Genomic DNA, 18,487 nt, shown 5'->3' on the forward strand with positions numbered 1-18,487 from the left:
TGACTTTGAAATATCGTTTATGAGAACAGGGACGAGCTATGTAAACCCTAAAATTCTGTGGGTCTTTGTATTCACGATTATTGTCACCAACTAAAAGGCTCATATTCCCTACTAAGCAAACATTTACAATTAAATCCATTCTGCACAACACATTTGCATTTTGAGATAGAACAGTCAGTTGTTCAGCTGCTGTGATTTAGATGGATTGGTTCATTATTGCTGCAGTTCGTTTTCAGCTACACTGTATAACGAAGGGGTGCCAACGTAGTCTTGAATGGCTTTAAAGCTAAGTATTCTGGTATTCTTCCATGATGATGTAATTTAACTATCTCCCCATCTCTCCCCTTCTCCTGGGCAAGGATATCTTGACTTTACAGGCTAAACTTTACCAAAAGCAACAGAAACAAGCTGTCACAATAGTGTTCAATAGGCAATATCTCTACAAGTCTACTGAAGGCTGTTGCTGGCAAGTTTACAGTGATTTTTCCATGTATGAAGAAGTATTTTTCCCAACTCTCATTTAAAATAATTTTCCCATCACGTAGAGTAATATGGCAATCTAAACTTCCAGACCAAGAGATAAATCAGTTATATCTTCATATGCTCATGTCATAGCAAAAACTTATCTGTACCAGAGAAACAAGACCTGGAACTACCTCTGATGCAAAAAAAAAAACAGGTTGAATCAACTATTATACTACTCCTTCAATCTCTGAAATATAGTAATAAAAGCGATAGTAAATTAGTAAAACAATTTTTCTACTAAAGCCCCTTTAAAAGGGCAAGGTTTCTTTGAAAATTAATTTTAGTGGTGAAAAAGCCATGATGATAAGTGATGCTTTACCACTCCAAAACATAGTCTTCTTGAGGCACTGCCAAAGTATCAACAGCAACACAAAGAACATTTATCACAGAATGACTTGATTACTGAATTTATAGCAGCAAACAATTCATATCCTATGTCCAGGAATCAATTTCCACCTATAAAACTACTTCCAAGCCCCACAACCAACACTGTCATCATAAATTATCACAACTAGATTCTAGCCTGGTCCATGCATAAACTTGCAGTAGAGTAAGAGAGATATAAGATAGGTAAAACTATACAAATAAACTTTCTGTCAGCTAATCTCCTTTCATTCCCACCACTATTTAGTAGAAACTGATCTTTGTTAACACCAAGAGAAGCAATCACTTCAACTGACAGCATTTTATTTCTTAATTCAGGACTTGACTAAATGTTTAAAAAATAAATAAATAAATAAATAAAAACACTCCCCACACACCACCAGCAGTGCACAAAAAAAATATTTTTTTGACTACCTGTATTACCGGAAGGTTTACAAATCACAGGTAGGAGCCAGGACCCTGTATATGACACACACACACAAATCCAGACAATCCATGCCTGGAGGTTCTTGAAACGTAACAGGTAAAATATAAGGTAGCATTCCCACGGGCAGACGTGAAGAGGCTTGAAAATGCATAGATTTTGAACTGCTTGAGTAGTTTGTTCAAGAGTAACTTTTTACTGACATTACAACTGTGAAACTCTAACTCAGGCTCAGTGGCATGAATATGTAAATTCTGTGCATCCCTATATTTCAAGGCATAAGCCCTATTTAGTGTAAATATTTTCACACCAATATAACTGCACCCTTACGGAGTGGCATTACATTGGCTGATGTAACACTGCATGTACAAAGGCTCATTGAGAAAATATGGCAATATCTGGAAAACTATTTTTCAAATATTGAGATTTAATTCAACTGGAGTTTCATGAATTAAAAAAAAGAAGAAGAAGAAAAAAGCAGTTCGAACAAAGTTTCATTATGTGTTTCTATTATTCATTAGACCCCTCAGGCCTCCTGCAGGAAATGCAAAAGTTACTCTTTTGTAATAACAGCTCTCTGAAGTGTAATCTGGACATATTTCTTGAGCTCCAGCTCCTTTCACAGAACTGCAGAAATGTTCAGGTGTACTGCCAGGTCTCATTTTAGAATAAATAAATAAATAAAAATCATATCTAAGTTTTAAATCATGTATTTTTTGGAGATTTTTCATTAATAATTAAATAGTTCTTTTTCTTCTCCTTTCTCTGAACTGTTAGGAAAGCACTCCGGTTGTGTTTTCCAGTTTTTCCTCTGCATGATGAGGATTAGCAAGTTCCTCTGTTTCAAGAGGAACAAAGGATGAAATTGTTAAATCTTGTGGTTTTCACAGGTGGGAATTGACTTAAAGCCACAACAAACATGAGGCCTACATTTAAAATTTGAGAATTAGCAACAAATGGTGCAAGTAGCCGCAACACTCACCAGTACCTGAGGTCTACTCCGACAACATCAGCGTCAACCTCGTGAGTGAGGCTCCAGCATCCAAAACATAATGCTTGTCTTGAAGACTGGAACCCACTCCCAGTTCACCAGAGGGCTGTGCTTTGGATAGTACTTCAAAAGACACTCTCCTAACTTACCCGAGAGGCTCAGGGAAACAGTAACTGATAATTCACTTCCTTTGCCCGCAGCCTGCAACGATCGTTTGCCTCAGCTGTCCTCAAATACAACTATGTGCTTTTGAATAAATTGATAAATTTCGCAATAGCGTTTGACCAGCTTTTTAAAAAAAAAATAAAAAAATAAAATAAAAAAAAAAAACACACATTTTTGACCCAACTTGGAGAAGTGGGAGAATAATTCAAGAGTTCTAGCACATTTTTTCTGGCAGCACTCCTAAAAGTCAGTCTTCAGCATTTCCCCCTTTCAGTTGCACTAAGTATTTCTCACAGAAACCAACTACTTCGCACTTAATATGGTGCTATTCTTTCTCCATTCTTTTTCTTCCTCTTTCCGCATATAGTTTCCTGGGCTTTGTTCCCCCTTTAAAAGGGGCATTGTACCTGCAATATAATTCATTTTAAAATAATAATCCCTCCTTGGTCTCCCCCCTCCCCCAAGAGATTTTTTTTAATTAACATTAATTCTTTTTTCCTTACTAAAGAGGCTGTTTCAATAGGCAAAAGGGAACAAGAATGTAAAGCTGAAAATTATTTTTCAACAACGCTCAGTTATTTAAAGTGCATTCAAATGAAATATTCAAATATTATATAATCCTCCCTTCCCAACACCCTTGCCAACCACCCCAGCAATTTTTAAAGGGAATTTGCCAGCAAGCCAAACGCTGCGGATAAGAGATATACTATACATGTTACCATGTGCTGCTCTACGAGTATCAAAGTCCTTGTCAGCTTTTTCAGATGGTAAAGCCTAGGACCAATAGCACTAACATAGAGCAAGTTCAGGCAGGGGAAGCCTGGGGCACAGGCAGGGAGTGCAACTGCTGGTGCTTCGGCAGGAGCACGCGTCGGGAACAGCAGAAGGCAACGAAGCTGCTGGCACTCATGGAGGGGCTGCAGGGGAAGGAATTTTAAAAGTGAGGACAAGGCGCCAAATTTAAAAGGCACAGCACAGCACCTTGCTCAAAAACGTTCCCGCCAGGAACAACAAGCATACGTTTTTCTCTCTGCTTTCTTTACCTCCAAAGGAACGTACTCACAAGCACAATACGTTTCTTAAGTCCAAGCCTGATGACTTCTCAGAAAGCATACCGGGAGAGAAAATAAAGAACTGAAAACCACAAGTCCTTTTTTTTTTTGGTGCACAGGCCTATTTTTCCTTTTCTTCTCTAAAAGGAAGGAACCATGAAAGAGAGGATCAAAGACAACACAGGCAGGTTCTGCAGAATACACTGCATAAAGCATTACCAGCTCACTTTAAACAAGGTTTGCAATGTCCTAGATCCCTCATTCGCAAGTCTCTTTTTAACAAGTTACTTATGATGTTACCCAATTTCCAAAGATAAATTTGAGATCTAGTTTGTTTAGCTTCTGACGAACAATAAAACAGAATATAAAACTAAACTTCCAGAACTGACATAAGCAATCTGGGCATCTACATCTGAGCTCTTCTTTGTCATTCGGAGAACATGTTCAGTACCACTCAAACATCACTTCCAGACAACCTGTTTATAAACAGAGAAAACTATCTAACCTAGCAAAACTTCTCTAAAGAATTAAAATATTTTACAGAAAAGTGAGTAGAAAACAAAATATTTTTGAGGGGTAATTTTATTGATAAATGTGGACTTTATCCTTCAAAAATGTGAAGCTGTGGCTTAAAAAGTTTTCATGCACAAAAATGCTCTGGTCAGAAAAACTTCTCAGAAAGGACACTGAAAAGTAGCAGAGATGAACAAAAATTTAAGTAGTCTACTCACTAGAAGGAAGATTAGCAATCTCTACTTTATACTTGCTTTTCTAGGGTTCAGAGACATATTACAGTACAGTTACATTGTATCAGATACTTCTCAGCATTTGACTCCCTGGCCCTCCACAGCAGACTTTCTACCATACACTGTATCCAGCCTGTTTCCTGTGACCTCTTCACAAATAATTCCATCGGATGAGATTTACCCTCCAAAACAGTCTAGCTGACTAGCCATTATCAGCTCATATTTCTCCAGATGTTTTGTGATCTCATCCTTTCTTAATGTCTCTAGCATCTTGCCTACCACCAAGGTCAGATTTATTGGTCCCTGGTTTCCTGGTTCCTCCCCAATCCCCTTTTCCCAGAATAGGGCAAGCAAAATGAAAGCAATCAAGAGCTGGCATCGTAAAATTATTGCCCCTTGTGTTCAAAAAGAGACTCACAAGAAGAAACACAAACTGACACAACTTATCTTTTACTTTCAATCAGAACAGCAACAGACTTCCCTGAAAACCCAAACCTTCAACTTTGGAAGCAGCATCAACTTCTTCCCCTCTCTAACAGACTTTCCTCCTAGTTTCTCTTTAGCCCCTATCTGGTTTTCTTACCTTTCCTCTTCTCCCCAGTTTTTCCTCTGAAGTAGCTGTGCCCACTTACCTGGCATCTTCAGAGTTCAGAGTGTCTTAGGATCCCTTATATCAAGTACCACAGCCACTCCTTTGAAATGCCATGAAAGCCAGGCAATCCTTGAACTAATCTGAACCTTAGAGGTTCTAGTTACACAGGTCATCAAGAAACATCCCAGGGACCACCACAAGCCAAGGTTGAAAAAAAATAAACAACAATAACAAAAACAACAACAAAAAACCAACACAGAACATCCCAAAATAAAACAAATATACACAGAAAAAGAGGTAGTGGACATGGTCAGAACAGAAAAGAAAGAAGAGGTGCAGGAAAACAGCAACGCAAGAGACCCACTGACAAACTCAAAACAAAAAAGCCCTCTAAATGTTTACTCCTTGTCATACACCATATAACCCTGTTTTGAACCATACTAACAGAATACTGAAAGTATGAACTAGTGCTCAAAATAACAAAGCTAAAGTTCATAATCTGTGTTATTCTACTAGATAAAGTTAAAAGAGCAGCAATTCTTCACTTGTTTTTTATATATGGATCCTGTATTCAATTTATGCAGTGAAGCTACAGAATAGATCAAGTTAGAATCTTTGCAATCACCAAGGACTACTGGTTATGTATTAGAACATCTGTATCACTCCATTTCATTATAGAAGTAATTCCTTAACAAAAATCGGTGTTTTTTTTCCAGCAGTGGAATAATTATCTTATATATAATTCCTCATGTAATAATCTCTAGTAATTATTTTTTTCTATCAGACAACCAGATTTCAAATTAGACAAATAATTGTATCTGCCTATAGTCCGCACCAGAGTGACATATGGAGGGCTTGTTCTGGTTTTCATGGTTTAAATTACTGTGCAGTGTTTATATACTATTTAAAAAATGAACAAAAAGGAAGCAACTGCCCCTCCCTAAAAAAGTTGTTCCACATTTACTGCTAAACATAATGGATGAATATATCGGTCCCTTCTGTTGCTTATAACTGCTTCAGAGTTATTCTTTATTCTGTTTCCTTCTTTAAATGTCAGTGTACACTCTTCCCTCCTCCTCTCTCTCTCCCTCCAAAGACTCCTCTTTCTATAAGAGTTTATGCCCTAGTAAGAAAACCGGACATGCAAGGGAAGACAGAGATGACAGAGTATTAAAATGCACAATCCCACTCTTTGTTAGCCTTGCAGAAAGGAAGAAAAAGGGAGGGGGGAACACAAACTGAATACAATAGAAGGACTTTTACAAAACAGGGACCAGAGCAGGAAGATGCAAGAAATCCAACAAGATTTATGAAATGGATCATTAAATTAAATACATTCTGGTATACCTTTATCTAAGAAGTTCCATATCACAGGACCCAAAGTTAGGATGCTCATGACAGACATCTAGAAAACCAATAATCTCAGAATTTCAACAAGTAGCAATTAGGACAAATAATTTTCTCCATGCTCCCTCATATTCAATCATGATTACGGCACCTCGGCAGCTACCCCTCTTCCTCCTTACCTTCCTAATAATCCTCCAACACAACACAGTCAGGGAGTACAAGTGTCACACACATATACCCAATACACCAATCTCAAAACCAAGTTTCCTCACCCCAAATTTTCAATGCATTTGTGTAACCACTTCAGCTGCAGTTCTGAAAAGAGCAATTAGGATTTTAACTACTGCTTTTGTCTGCACCTAAGAGTCTATCACCTCACTCCGATTAGAGTAACAGCACCAAGTGCTGCCAACTGGGGGCGGGGGGGGGGGGGGTCAAAAAAAGTTCATTCATGAATTCTAACATTTCTGCCTGCTTGAGGTTAGACATGTCATGGAAATGACTCTGGCCTCTGCACAAGCAAACATCTGTGCTACTGGAAGTAGAACTTCCTTTAAGCCATCGACTTACAGAACTGCCAAGAATTCTCAGCCAGGCAGAGATGTTCAATTTCATTTCTCCATTTGTATTTTAATCTTGGAAACAACAACAGAAATCTAAAGCAAGCTGACAGAAGAAAACAACACAGAATTCTAGAAAGCCCTGCTATTACCCTGCCAGGCCAAAAACACCTGCTCCTGATAATGATAGCTTTATGCTTATATACACCTGCCATCCAGAAGGGCTCCAAAGCACTTTGCAGGCTGATTTATACATACACAAATCATTAAAACCACCAAAATTAAGACACTGCTGAGGTGAGATGTAGCAACTGTTTAATGGCACACATCCACACTGTTCAACTGCTCAGGACAGGAACTAATAGATACCATATCCAACTGAAGCTACAGGGGGAATTTTAGGTAGACAGAACATGATTGCCCAATCTGGATTTTGGCCAAACACTACTTAAAATATTTGCATGTGGAAAGCCCTAGGATCTTTAAAGGCCACAAGCCGTCCAACCCTCAGCTTTATAAGCTATCCAAAAGACAAACAATACACATTTCCTAGATCTGAAATCCTCCTTTAGCAGTCCCTCCCTGTAGTAATTATTGTTTATGCCTTACTTCAGAAGCTCACAGTATCAGGCATCAGTTTTGGAAACATCCTGTGGTTGAAGTACTTAATCTTGCAGAGCTAGCAAACTGATAGGGTCTTTCTCAAGCACAGATCTGTCTGACAATAAATATAGATGACAAAAAAAAATCCTTTACAAAGCAGACAAACATACACAAGTGTATTGGTCTCCCTGTCGTTCCCCACCACCACCACTTCAACCAAGAGAATTGAATTTCTCAATTGATTTGAAAACAGCTAAGAAAACTAAGAATAACGGAGCCAACACAGACAGTATACCAGCAAGCCAAGAAGGAGACACAATATCACTTTCTGAAACCTCAGATGGACAATACCAAATCAACTGTCACAGAAATCGATAAAGTGTAATGAAATAGGTGTTACCGCATGCATCAAGAAGGCAGAAAGGACAAGCACTAGAGAACAGGTTAAAAAGATGGGGTTTACCGGCATCCAGAAAACACCAACATGCAATCAATTTGAGCACAACTTTTCAATCTCAAATGTGCAGAACATGTACACTACCATTTGGAGTGGGAGAAATGGAAATATGGTTAACAGATAATCTTATCGTAATTCTTTCAACAACCCACCACAGATAATAATCTGTTTAAGGTAATTAAAAAAAGAAAAAAGAAAAGGAGATCTCCAGATCAGGCATCTTTTATGAACACTTCTTCCAGAGAAAGGAAGTTATATGATAATCCTTCCTTGAAAGAAGTTATATGATAATCCTAGAAATATAGAAAATTAGAACTCTCAAGAGTAAATACAAACAGGTTTGAAATATAACAAGACTGTATTAAATGGTTCAGACACATCTGCCTCTGAATCATACTGACAATACATGTGCTTTTCCAGTTCTATTTTCATGCTTTTTAAAGTAATGTCTCCCCTAGAATTACGTACAGCGCTGTTCAAAATAACAATCCAAAGTTTCCCTCCTATCTTTCAGTTAGAGATAAATAGGAAAAAAATTATGACAATAGAAGGTTAAAAAAATCAGGTTAAAAACATGATTTAAATCAAAGAGGTATTTTAGGTTTAAAGAGCTTCTAGAATTATAAATGAGAATGGGAAACAAAGTTCTGTATTTTTTTCCTCCTGTTTTATCCAAACAATGTAATTCTCAAATGCACTATCAGAACAAGCTAGCCTGACTTTACCAGAATTATCCAATGAGTTATTTAAATAACCAACAGAAACGGACATTCCTGTCCCAGTTTGACTGCGAACAACTAGAACAAAAAACTGAAAAACATCACCAATGGTATCAAAATGTTTTTAGAATTAAGCACAAGACAACTTGCAAAAATAAACTGTATATCTAACCGTCAGAAATACACATTTTCACCCTTTCAAAACCTGGATTATTAACTTTGCTCTTCTTGCAGAAGAGCCATCAGTCTTTATCAAGGTGAGCATAACATACTTCCATTTTCTTCCAAAAATAATTATGCTCTGCCTTTGCACCTTCAGGCAAGTTGTTGCAAAGCCTCTAGAAAAATCCTGAGTCTGCAGAACCAGCAAGCTGCCTTACTGCTGGAGCATACAAATTGTGTTTTTGGTCCAAAAAAATGATGAGATTATGGAAAGTACCTAGTATCGTTCTCTCCTTTCCAAGAAAGGATAGTGCAATACAAAGAAACAGGTAAGTCAAGTACTTTATAGAAGCAGCATCACAGTACTCGAAACAAAGCAAGAAAAACCCCCTCAAAGAACAAACCCAGTGTTTTGATAATAAAACATCTAAGAATGTAAAAAGCATAATGATGCATGTGACTTCTTTCAATTTCCCCACCCAGCCAAGAATAAAGACTTTTTATAAAAGTCAGATTTCATTAGCAGTAAACAGAAATGCACAGAGTGCACAAAACTCAAGGCTATTCTTCGTGTCTGAGACACTGGTACCAAGAGTGGCTCAGTCACAAACAAAACAACGCTTTCTCTAGCAAGTCTCTGCAAGAGCACAGCATTGCTCACAAAACACAAGCATACTTTCGACTGTTCAAATGAAGATTTACCTCAATTCTCCCTTCCAGCAGTGTATGCACACAAATGGAAAAGTTACAAACCTCCATTTAAAATAGAAATTTGGTACATTTTAACTCTCCAAGCAGCACCTCTTTCAGCTGCTATCTTTAAAATCATTTCAAACTAAGCAGTTGGCACATTTTTCTGTGCATGCGCACACACCCAGAAAAACACCCTTATACCTGTGCTTTCTCAAACATGAGAGAAAGTCATGCACATTCCTTATATACAGCTTCCAATTATGGTAAACAGGACAATAAGAACGCACTACTTAAGATACATCATTAAGTGAGAGATCACCCTGAGAAAGTCAATTTACTGAATGACCAAACATCCAGTATTCCCACAAGGAAAACACTTACCTCGTTTGTGAAGCCACCCTTCCTTCACTATTGCTACTTCATTCATAATGGCAGGAATGTCTCTTGAAATATCAGTTTACGTCAAAAAAGCACTCTGTTGAAATTTCTGAACTCCAGCAGTAGGGTCCACAAAAAGGGTTTGTTTTTTTTCTTTCTCTGCTTCTCAGCTATTTCTAAAAAGATGAAAAAAAGAGCACACCATCATTTTAAGGTTTGTCACACACAAAAAGTAATGGATACAACAGGGAGAGGCTTTCTTTTCTCTATTATTATAAATACTAAGTGAGGGCTTTCTCCTTCACATGGATTTTTATAACTCTGAGGGTGGAGGTACTGAAATAAATGCCAGCTGAAGTCTTGCTTCTTCACTAAACAGGTTGATCGTGGGTACACTCACAGTATCACTCACACTAGATCAGAGGAGGATGCAAGACTTTGCCTAGTAGATTTCTTCCATCCCTCCAGCAACATCAAACTCTTTCCAACAGCAAAAAAAACTTCAGAGACTTAACAAAGTCTAGTTTTAAATATTTCCTGATACTGAGACTTCCAGAATTTCTTTTGGAAGGTCTTCTTACAGCCCAGTGCATCTCAGGCCATCAACTAAAACACAGTGCACCTTAGAGACACACTTTTGACAGGAAGAATTCCCAACACTCTGCTTCAAATTTTCCTAGCTTCAATCTCATCCTGTTAATCCCACTCAAATCTCCCGGGCTTGCCGTAAAAATTGTCTTTTCTGTCTTTGATATTATAGCTTCTACCTGTCCTAAACATACACAAAGAATCTCAGATAAGCTCATGTAACCTTGTCAAAAAAATCAGCACCTACATCAATTTTGATTGCTCTTCTCTGAACACATCATAGCTTGATGCTGTCTTCCTAGCAATGAAATACATGCACCTAAATACAATTTAAGATTTTTACTACTGTGCTTTATGAGATGATTTCCCTTTTTAAAAATCACTCAAAATTGTTGCATCTTACTGAAAATATTTAGTTTGTGTCTGCCTACCACAGAAATGTTCATGTTTTTCTTCTCTCATTGAAAGTAATTTCTTCCCAGATGCATTAGCTTTTATTATTTTTGTATATTGAATCTGATTATTTTTCTGCCTGTGGTGTAAAATTTGTTTGGTTTTTGCTTTTTTTTTTTAATGACTTCTGTGCTCTCAGAAGTGTCCACACTTCCCTTCCATTTGATATTACTTGAGTGATCAAAAATGTAATTGGTGCCAAGTTGCTAGCAATAATTAAGAAGTTTAATATAAATGAATCTAGCAGCATTCGTAGCACACTTCCCTCCTTCAGCCAAAGGCCTAGATTTTACTGGAGGCTCTCTCCAAACACAGAGAGATTATATTCTCTCCTAACAAATATATGCCATCTCTGCATGGATTTGGCACATGGGCATCAATTATCTGCAAGTACACAGGTGATATCCATCCATTAGAAACAAGGTTTACAAGCACCTAATTCCATATAACTCCCTCAGACAACCTTGGATAGAAGCAACATGTGCCAAAATGAATCCAGCAGAGAAAGAAGAGGCTGCACATTTCATTGTTCACATTTATCTTCCTTGCTTGGAAGGCTATCTCTTTCAGAGCACTGGCAATCTCAGGCACTGGAAACAAATTGACCAGGAGAATTTGGGAGAGAAAGGCGGTCAGTCCCTTGATACTCTTGCCTATGAACTCCCACTGTTTATCGCTACCTCTCATCATTACCAATAATGTTTTTTTTTTCTTTCCCCCTCCCCTCCCAGAAATATGCTGTTTTTTCCAAGTTACGAATCTGCCACATCTTACTGCTTATAATTATCATCAGCTCCAAGAAATAGATAAGAGGTTTGCCTGAGGGAGGGAAAATGCACACAAAAATGACTTTGGGACAGTCACAAAAGAATTAATTTCACAAATAAACATAAGAAAACTATATGTTGCAGAATGGAGACTAGTAATGCACAGCTACCAGAGCTGTCTTAGAACAAACTCCTTTAGAGGAGCAATTAAAATACAACTTGACTAATATGGCAGGCTTTCATTCTCCTTTCAAAAATGCACGTACAATGCTCACACTACCCAGGCTTACTTTTGACATCAACAGGAGACTAGGCCTCAGTTAAAGGCTTCTTTTAAGCATCAAGCAATCTGTAAGGTGTTGAACAAAATCCCTATGATTATTACTTTTAAGTCTGAAAATGCAACACCAAGATGTGAAAATTAACGCTTATAACATTGTGCCAGAACAGAAGATAGGGACTGTGTAACCTACCTCTGTGTTTTGAATTCAACAGCCTAAATGCATTAAACTATCAACATCTTTTTCAATAATCATATCATAGAATCAGTAATGTTGGAAGGGACCTCTGGAGATCATCTAGTACAATCTCCCTGCTCAGCAGGGTCACCTACAGCATGGTAGACAGGGTTGCATCCAGGTGGGCCTTGAAGATCTCCAGAGAAGGAGACTCCACAACCTCTCTGGGCAACCTCTTCCAGTGCTCCGTCGCTCTCACAGGGAAGAAGTCCCCCCCCTCACTTTCAGGTAGAACTTCCTATGGTTCCATTTCTGCCCATTGCCTCTTGTCCTGTCACATGGGACAACTGAAAAGAGTTTGGCCCCGTCCCCCTGACACCCTCCCTTCAGGTACTTGTACACATTGATCAGATCCCCCCTCAGCCTTCTCTTCCCCAGGCTGAAGAGGCCCAGCTCTCGCAGCCGTTCCTCAGAGGGCAGGTGCTCCAGCCCTCTGATCATCTTCATAGCCCTACGCCGGACTCTCTCCAGTCGCTCCATGTCTCTCTTGTACTGGGGAGCCCAGAACTGGACACAGTACTCGAGATGAGGCCTCCTCAGGGCTGAGTAGAGGGGCAGGATCACCTCCTTCGATCTGCAGGCAACAGTCTTCCCAATGCAGCCCAGGAGACCATTGGCCTTCTTGGCCACAAGGGCACATTGCTGGCTTATGGTCAGCTTGTCATCCACCAGCCCTCCCAGGTCCTTCTCTGCAGAGCTGCTCTCCAGAAGGTCAGCCCCCAGCTTGTACTGGTGCCTAGGGTTATTCCTAGGTGCAGCACTCTGCACTTGCCCTTGTTGAACCTCATGAGGTTCCTCTCTGCCCAGCTCTCCAGCCTGTCCAGGTCTCTCTGAATGACAGCACAGCCCTCAGGTGTGTCAGCCACTCCTCCCAGCTTGGTATCATCAGCAAACGTGCTGAGTAGGCACTCTGTCCCCTCACCCAGGTCATTGATGACAAAGTTGAACAGGATGGGACCCAGTACTGAGCCCTGGGGGGCGCCACTAGCCACAGGCCTCCAACTAGACTCCACGCCACTGATGACGACCCTCTGAGCTCTGCCTTTCAGCCAGTTCTCGATCCACCTCACTGTCCACTCGTCTAACCCACACTTCCTGAGCTTAGCTAGGAGGATGTTCTGGGAGACAGTATCAGAAGCCTTGCTGAAGTCAAGGTACACAATATGTAAAAAAAGAAAGCTATGAGTAAAGCTGCTTTGTAGAAAGGACAATCTCATTAAAAACAGAAAAAGGAGAGGGAGCACAAAATTCTAAAACCACAAGCTAAATTTCTCCATCTCTTTCTGGGGTAACACTTGCCCAGACTTTCACTTAGCAACCTCCTACTTTTCATAGGCTAAATTTTCAACTCAATCTGAATTAGAATAACAATATAGTCCAGAAAACAAATCAGCAAAGAAAATCAAAGTTCAGAGGAGCTATTTTTTCTAGCCTCTATGGCATCCCAGTAAGTTTGGCCTGACTTCTCTATGTAATTTCTAAGTTAAAAAAAAAAAAAAAAATATATATATATATATATATATATATATATATATATATATTCCCCAATTTACTACTGTTACTCTGCTATCATGGATGCATCTTTACCTGCCCACCTCCTTCACAGGGAAGGAGAAGGTGGAGGGGATGCGAAGCAGCCATGCATAGCAGATAGGTTTGCATGGTGCAGTCAAGTGGGGCACTAAACACGCCCTAGTGCCAACCTGCAACATGGGGTCCTGCTTGGTCCTTCAGTTAGCTATGGGGAAGTGTAATTTCATGAGAGGGGACTTTTCTTAAGCTATTTCTTAAGCGACCTCTTCTCACCATGCAATAAGATATCCACTCACACAGCAGCAGCAAACCCACTGTATCTGATACATTTTAAAATACATATTCAAACGGTGCCTAATATATTTTAATAAAGGACAGTATTGAAAACAGTGGTAGCAAGTAATAGTAATTTCCTGTAATAGAGAAGTAACTACAGGTCAATGCATTATGGAAGATGGGTAAACCAGAGAAAGTTTCTTTTGCATAAAATCCTGAAGGGGGGGAGGGGAGAAGGGGAAAAAAATGAATGATTACAGTCCTCATTTACTGCCATCTAGGAATGGTTCCCAGTGAACAGAGGGCATTTGAGGTAAGTATGACCTGACTGCTCCAGTCTGTGTCTGCACATGACTGAACACTGTCAAAAGCTAAACAACTCTGTCTTTCTCTTAGCATTCAAACCCGTTTGCTCATTCATTTTTCAAAATACATTTCTGTAACACCTTTTCCAATAACAAAACATTCCTTATAAGGTTGAGGTGCAGTAAATAATTATTTATGAAGACTTTAATAACCTTTAAGGAATTAATATATGCATGAGATTACTAACTTCCCTACGCACTGCAACAGTGAAACCCATTTTAAAGACTTGGTCAAACCAACCTTCCAACAAAAGGTGGAGCAGAACTGTCTTTTCCGTATTTGGGATAGCCGCATTAGAGTACCTTATCTTACTCTCTTCTTCCTATTATGTTGGCCTTCTTTTGTCTCCAAACCCAAACAAAAATCGAGAGAGAAATCTGCCCTCCTTGCCCTCTTTTCAAGAGGAAATTTTATATTCATTTCTACGCACACTCTAAAGCAGACCAGGAAGAAAATGAATTCTTCCAGAACACTGAAGCTGAAACTTTAGCTTACAGGATGTAGAAGCATCTATGATTATCACTTCACCTTCGTGAGGGAAAGTAAGCAAGAGATTTAAAGAGGAACAGATCTCCTAACCTCAGTCCTGTCCTTGCCACACTTGGCATGTTACGCTCTGTCTAGACTGTACCAGTTAGCGCGAATCAGAAAGCAGGTTAATGCAAAGGATGTTCCCAGATTAACACTTTGCCCCATCACTGTGCCTATCATTGGACACCCGCTGCTCTGGTGTGGCACGGTTACCATGTTCCCAGGGCACCCTGTGCCTTAACAGCCCACACGTTCTTATAACACACAAAACCAGGACCACTCCAAAAAGGATCTAGCAGCTCTTGTCTGCCTACCTTGGCCACATGACATTGTCAGAAGAGCAAACAGCCAGCTGCAGGGGAGTAGAAGTGTGCTTGGGCCCATGACAAGGGATACCACGAACAACCTAAGCTCTCTTCCGCAACACATCCCAGACTTCATTTTAAGCTCACTGTCAATTACACATAAACAGCATGGACACAACCAAGTTGGGCTCTAGCCAGTATTTTAAGTAGAGTGTATAGATGGGTGTCCCCACCAGACTTTGACCAGTGAAGCACATCTCCTGAAATATGCAAATCCTACTTTCAGCGTTTCACAGGAGTAGCAGTGGTTCCAATGCTTTCAAGGCCCTCTAAACCCCTGGTAGCCTTGCTCCGTGACCCACTTGCCAAATGCAGACAGAGAACTTTCACAAAAGCATACGAGGACCAGTTTGTTCCAGCATCTTGGCTAACTTTACAAAAACGCATTGAGGGCCTTGAGTTAGGCATGGTCACTAATATTTGCTATTAGCCCATGTGATGTTCCATTAAGAATAACACCATGTCTAAACAGGTATTTCATGACAGCACATATGGCTTATCACAAGGTTTGGAAAAGCTGCTCTTGAGAGCTGTCAGAAAAATTGTAAACAGAAAGCAACAGAAAAAAATCTCTAAAACCACGTCCACCTTCTTTTAATCTTTGGGCACAATCTAGGTTAATAAAACAGCAGTTTGAAATGCCTTATGCTCTCATGTCTTTCCTAATCAATAGACAGGAGGTTAATTTTGTTCAGGTGAGGGGCCAGGATTACGACATTCAGCTGTCCAAGCTGCAATCACAGCTAGAGTTTGATAGGACAGACTAAGCTGCCTATTTCAAAACTGAGTGATGGCAGAAAAAAGACAACTTCTTCATACTCTGTCAAAGACCCAGGCTAGACAAAATCCTCTTTATGTTCCCAAACAAGAACAAGTCCTTTTACAGTTTATGCTCATATAAGAACTGTGCTGCACAGAATTTTTGTACTAATTTAAGCTGCGTTTAATCAAACTCCATTTTAAAGTACTCATAACAAAAGTTTTGCTCTGTCCCCCCCAAACAAATGAAGTCAGTCACAATCCTCTATTTTATTTCTCTTAAAAGAAGAATTTAATTCTTACTCTAATAAGGACATTTTGTAGCTCCAGCATTCACTTTCTGGCTTATAAGTAACATGCACATACTGCCTCAATTTTTCAATTTGATTTACCATTTCTTCACACCAAAAAGCAGTTCTATAAACACTGTACACAGTGAAAACCCTCTTAAATAAAATATAAAAATAATAATAATCTAGCTCCACAGTGTCTTTAAATCTATTAACTCAGACAAATGTTGTGGCTGTCATCAGGAAATTAACTACTACATAAAAGTAATTACTAGTCATGCAATATGTCAAATTTATTTACCTGTAAACAAATATTCTTCTGAATTAAGTGTTAGTAACTCCCTTTTATAATTGTATTTTGAAATGTACATCCCTCCTGTGGTATAAATAAAACAAACAAGAGCAAATCAGGGATTTGCTTCTCATTCTATATTAGGGATGGTAGAAAAACAAAGCAAAAAGAGAAACAGTTAATCACTCTCCCGAAGGGGGGAAAGATATTGATAAGGCACAAACACACTGGCATCAACACTATATTGCCAGCAAAAATATATATTAAAAATAGTCCCAGTATGTGAACATAGTAGGACTTAGACGTTTTTACAAAGAAACGGAAGAAAAAGTGCACTAAGTCTCCAAGAACATTTCAGTAATTGCTGAATTTCACCCGGGGTGGGGGGAGGAGGGAGGGGAAGAAGGGGGCATCTGTGGACAACTAACCCAGAGGTCTAGCGAAACACGACTGCAACCCCCGAGCGCACCAGTGCTGCACAACAGCCTCCCCACGGCAAACGCGGCCGGAGGGAAGCCCGCCGCCATCAGCACCCCCCCCCCCCGCCCCGCTCCCGGTGGTCCGCAAGCCCGAGAGGGCTCCACGGCGCGGTACAGATGATCGGGGGGGGGGGGGGGGGGGAGCTGCCTCGGCTCCTTCGCTTGCCGCAGCTTTGCCACCAGCCCGCGCCTGCCGGGGGAGGCCGGGGCTGCGCGGGGGCCCGGCCCGGGAGAGGAAGGGGATGGATGGACAGACGGACGGACGGACGGCCACCCGCGCCCCGCTGCACTTTCATTTACCGCATCCCGGGGAAGCCAACAGCTTCCTGTTCGCCCCCAGCCCGGCTCCGCCGGCAGGACGGCTGCCGGGGGCCGGCCGCGGCCCGCCGCCTCCCCTCCTCCTCCTCCTCCTCCCCGCAGCCCGGCCGCGCCGGGGAGGAGGGGGCAGCGGCGGGGCACCCCGCGCTCGCCCGCCCGCCCGCCGCGGCCTAGGCGGGTCAGCGGGCGAGCGGCCGCCGCCGCCGCCCGGGCCCCGCGCTGCCCTCCCGGCGGCCCCGCACAACGCGGCGGGCGCGGCGCGGCGGCGGAGCAGGCCCCGGCGCTTCCTTCCCCCGAGCCGGGGACCGGGTCACTTACGTGCCTGGAGCCCGGGGAGAGGAGGTGATGGGAGGGTGGCGGCTGCCGGGGACGGGAAAGGGGAGGGCGGCGGGGGGAGGGAGGGGAAAGGGAGCGAGCGAGCGGGAGGGAGGGGGCGCGAGGCGGGCGCCGAGCTGCGGCCTAACTGGGCTCAGGGCGGCCGCCGCCTCCTCCTCACCATCCCCGGGCGGCGGGCGGCGGGGCGGCTCCTCCTCCCCCTCTCGCAGGCGCTCGGCCCATGGGGCTCCCACACCCGCTCCGGCGGCCCGCCTGCCCCGCCGCGCCGCGCCGCCCCGCCTCGCCGCCGGGAGGGGGAGGCTGCCTGCCGCCTCCCCGCCCGCCGCCGCCTCCCCCCCGGCGCCGCGCCGCACCGCGCCGCTCGCTCACGTCCTCCGCGGCCGCCGCCGCCGCTTCCCGCCGCCCCCCGCGCCGCGCCGCGGTGAGGCGGGGGGAGGCAGCGCCCGCCCCGCGCGGCGGCCGTTAGCGGCCGTTGGCTCCCCCGGCGCCGTCGCGGCTCCGCGCAGGGAGGCCACAGCGGGGCGGACACCGGCCTTTGCTCCCCAAAACGGATTCACCCCCCTCAAACCCCCTCCCATCCCCAGGCCGCCACCACCTCGTCGTGTTTTCCCCTCTGGGAAGCACCTGGGGAAACCGCTCAGCTCCCCTAAAACTCTTCAGCGGGAACGAGCAACTCCTTCACGCTCCTAAAAACACCCTGACAGAGCCCCAGACCTGCCCACGCCAGGAGGAGAACCCACCTCGGCTCCCCTGCGCTCAGGGAAACGATGCTGCGGAAATGCCTTCCGCAGATTTGTTATGTTCTCCAGTATCAAGTT

The 18,487-nt window shown here is 42.3% G+C and overlaps 1 protein-coding gene across 5 annotated transcripts in view; it reads right to left on the reverse strand.

Annotated features, from left to right (window-relative positions):
* AKT1 (AKT serine/threonine kinase 1) overlaps positions 1–17,923 on the reverse strand; it is a 75,029-nt gene extending 57,106 nt beyond the window's left edge. Inside the window, exons 1-3 of one of the 5 annotated variants that reach the window (XM_062577081.1) lie at positions 17,652–17,923; positions 16,546–16,620; positions 9,802–9,974 (exon numbers count right to left, since the gene is read on the reverse strand). In XM_062577081.1, coding sequence (XP_062433065.1) covers positions 9,802–9,847 — 46 coding nt within the window. In that variant the 5' untranslated portion in view covers positions 9,848–9,974; positions 16,546–16,620; positions 17,652–17,923. Of the gene's footprint in view, positions 1–9,801; positions 9,975–16,545; positions 16,621–17,315; positions 17,398–17,651 lie in introns of those variants that run through there. The other 4 variants (XM_062577082.1, XM_062577083.1, XM_062577079.1 and 1 more) reach the window with 4 other exon arrangements.
* Between the last annotated feature and the right edge of the window lie 564 nt (positions 17,924–18,487).

This window comes from Rhea pennata, chromosome 5, assembly GCF_028389875.1.
Source record: "Rhea pennata isolate bPtePen1 chromosome 5, bPtePen1.pri, whole genome shotgun sequence".
NCBI lineage: Eukaryota > Metazoa > Chordata > Aves > Rheiformes > Rheidae > Rhea > Rhea pennata.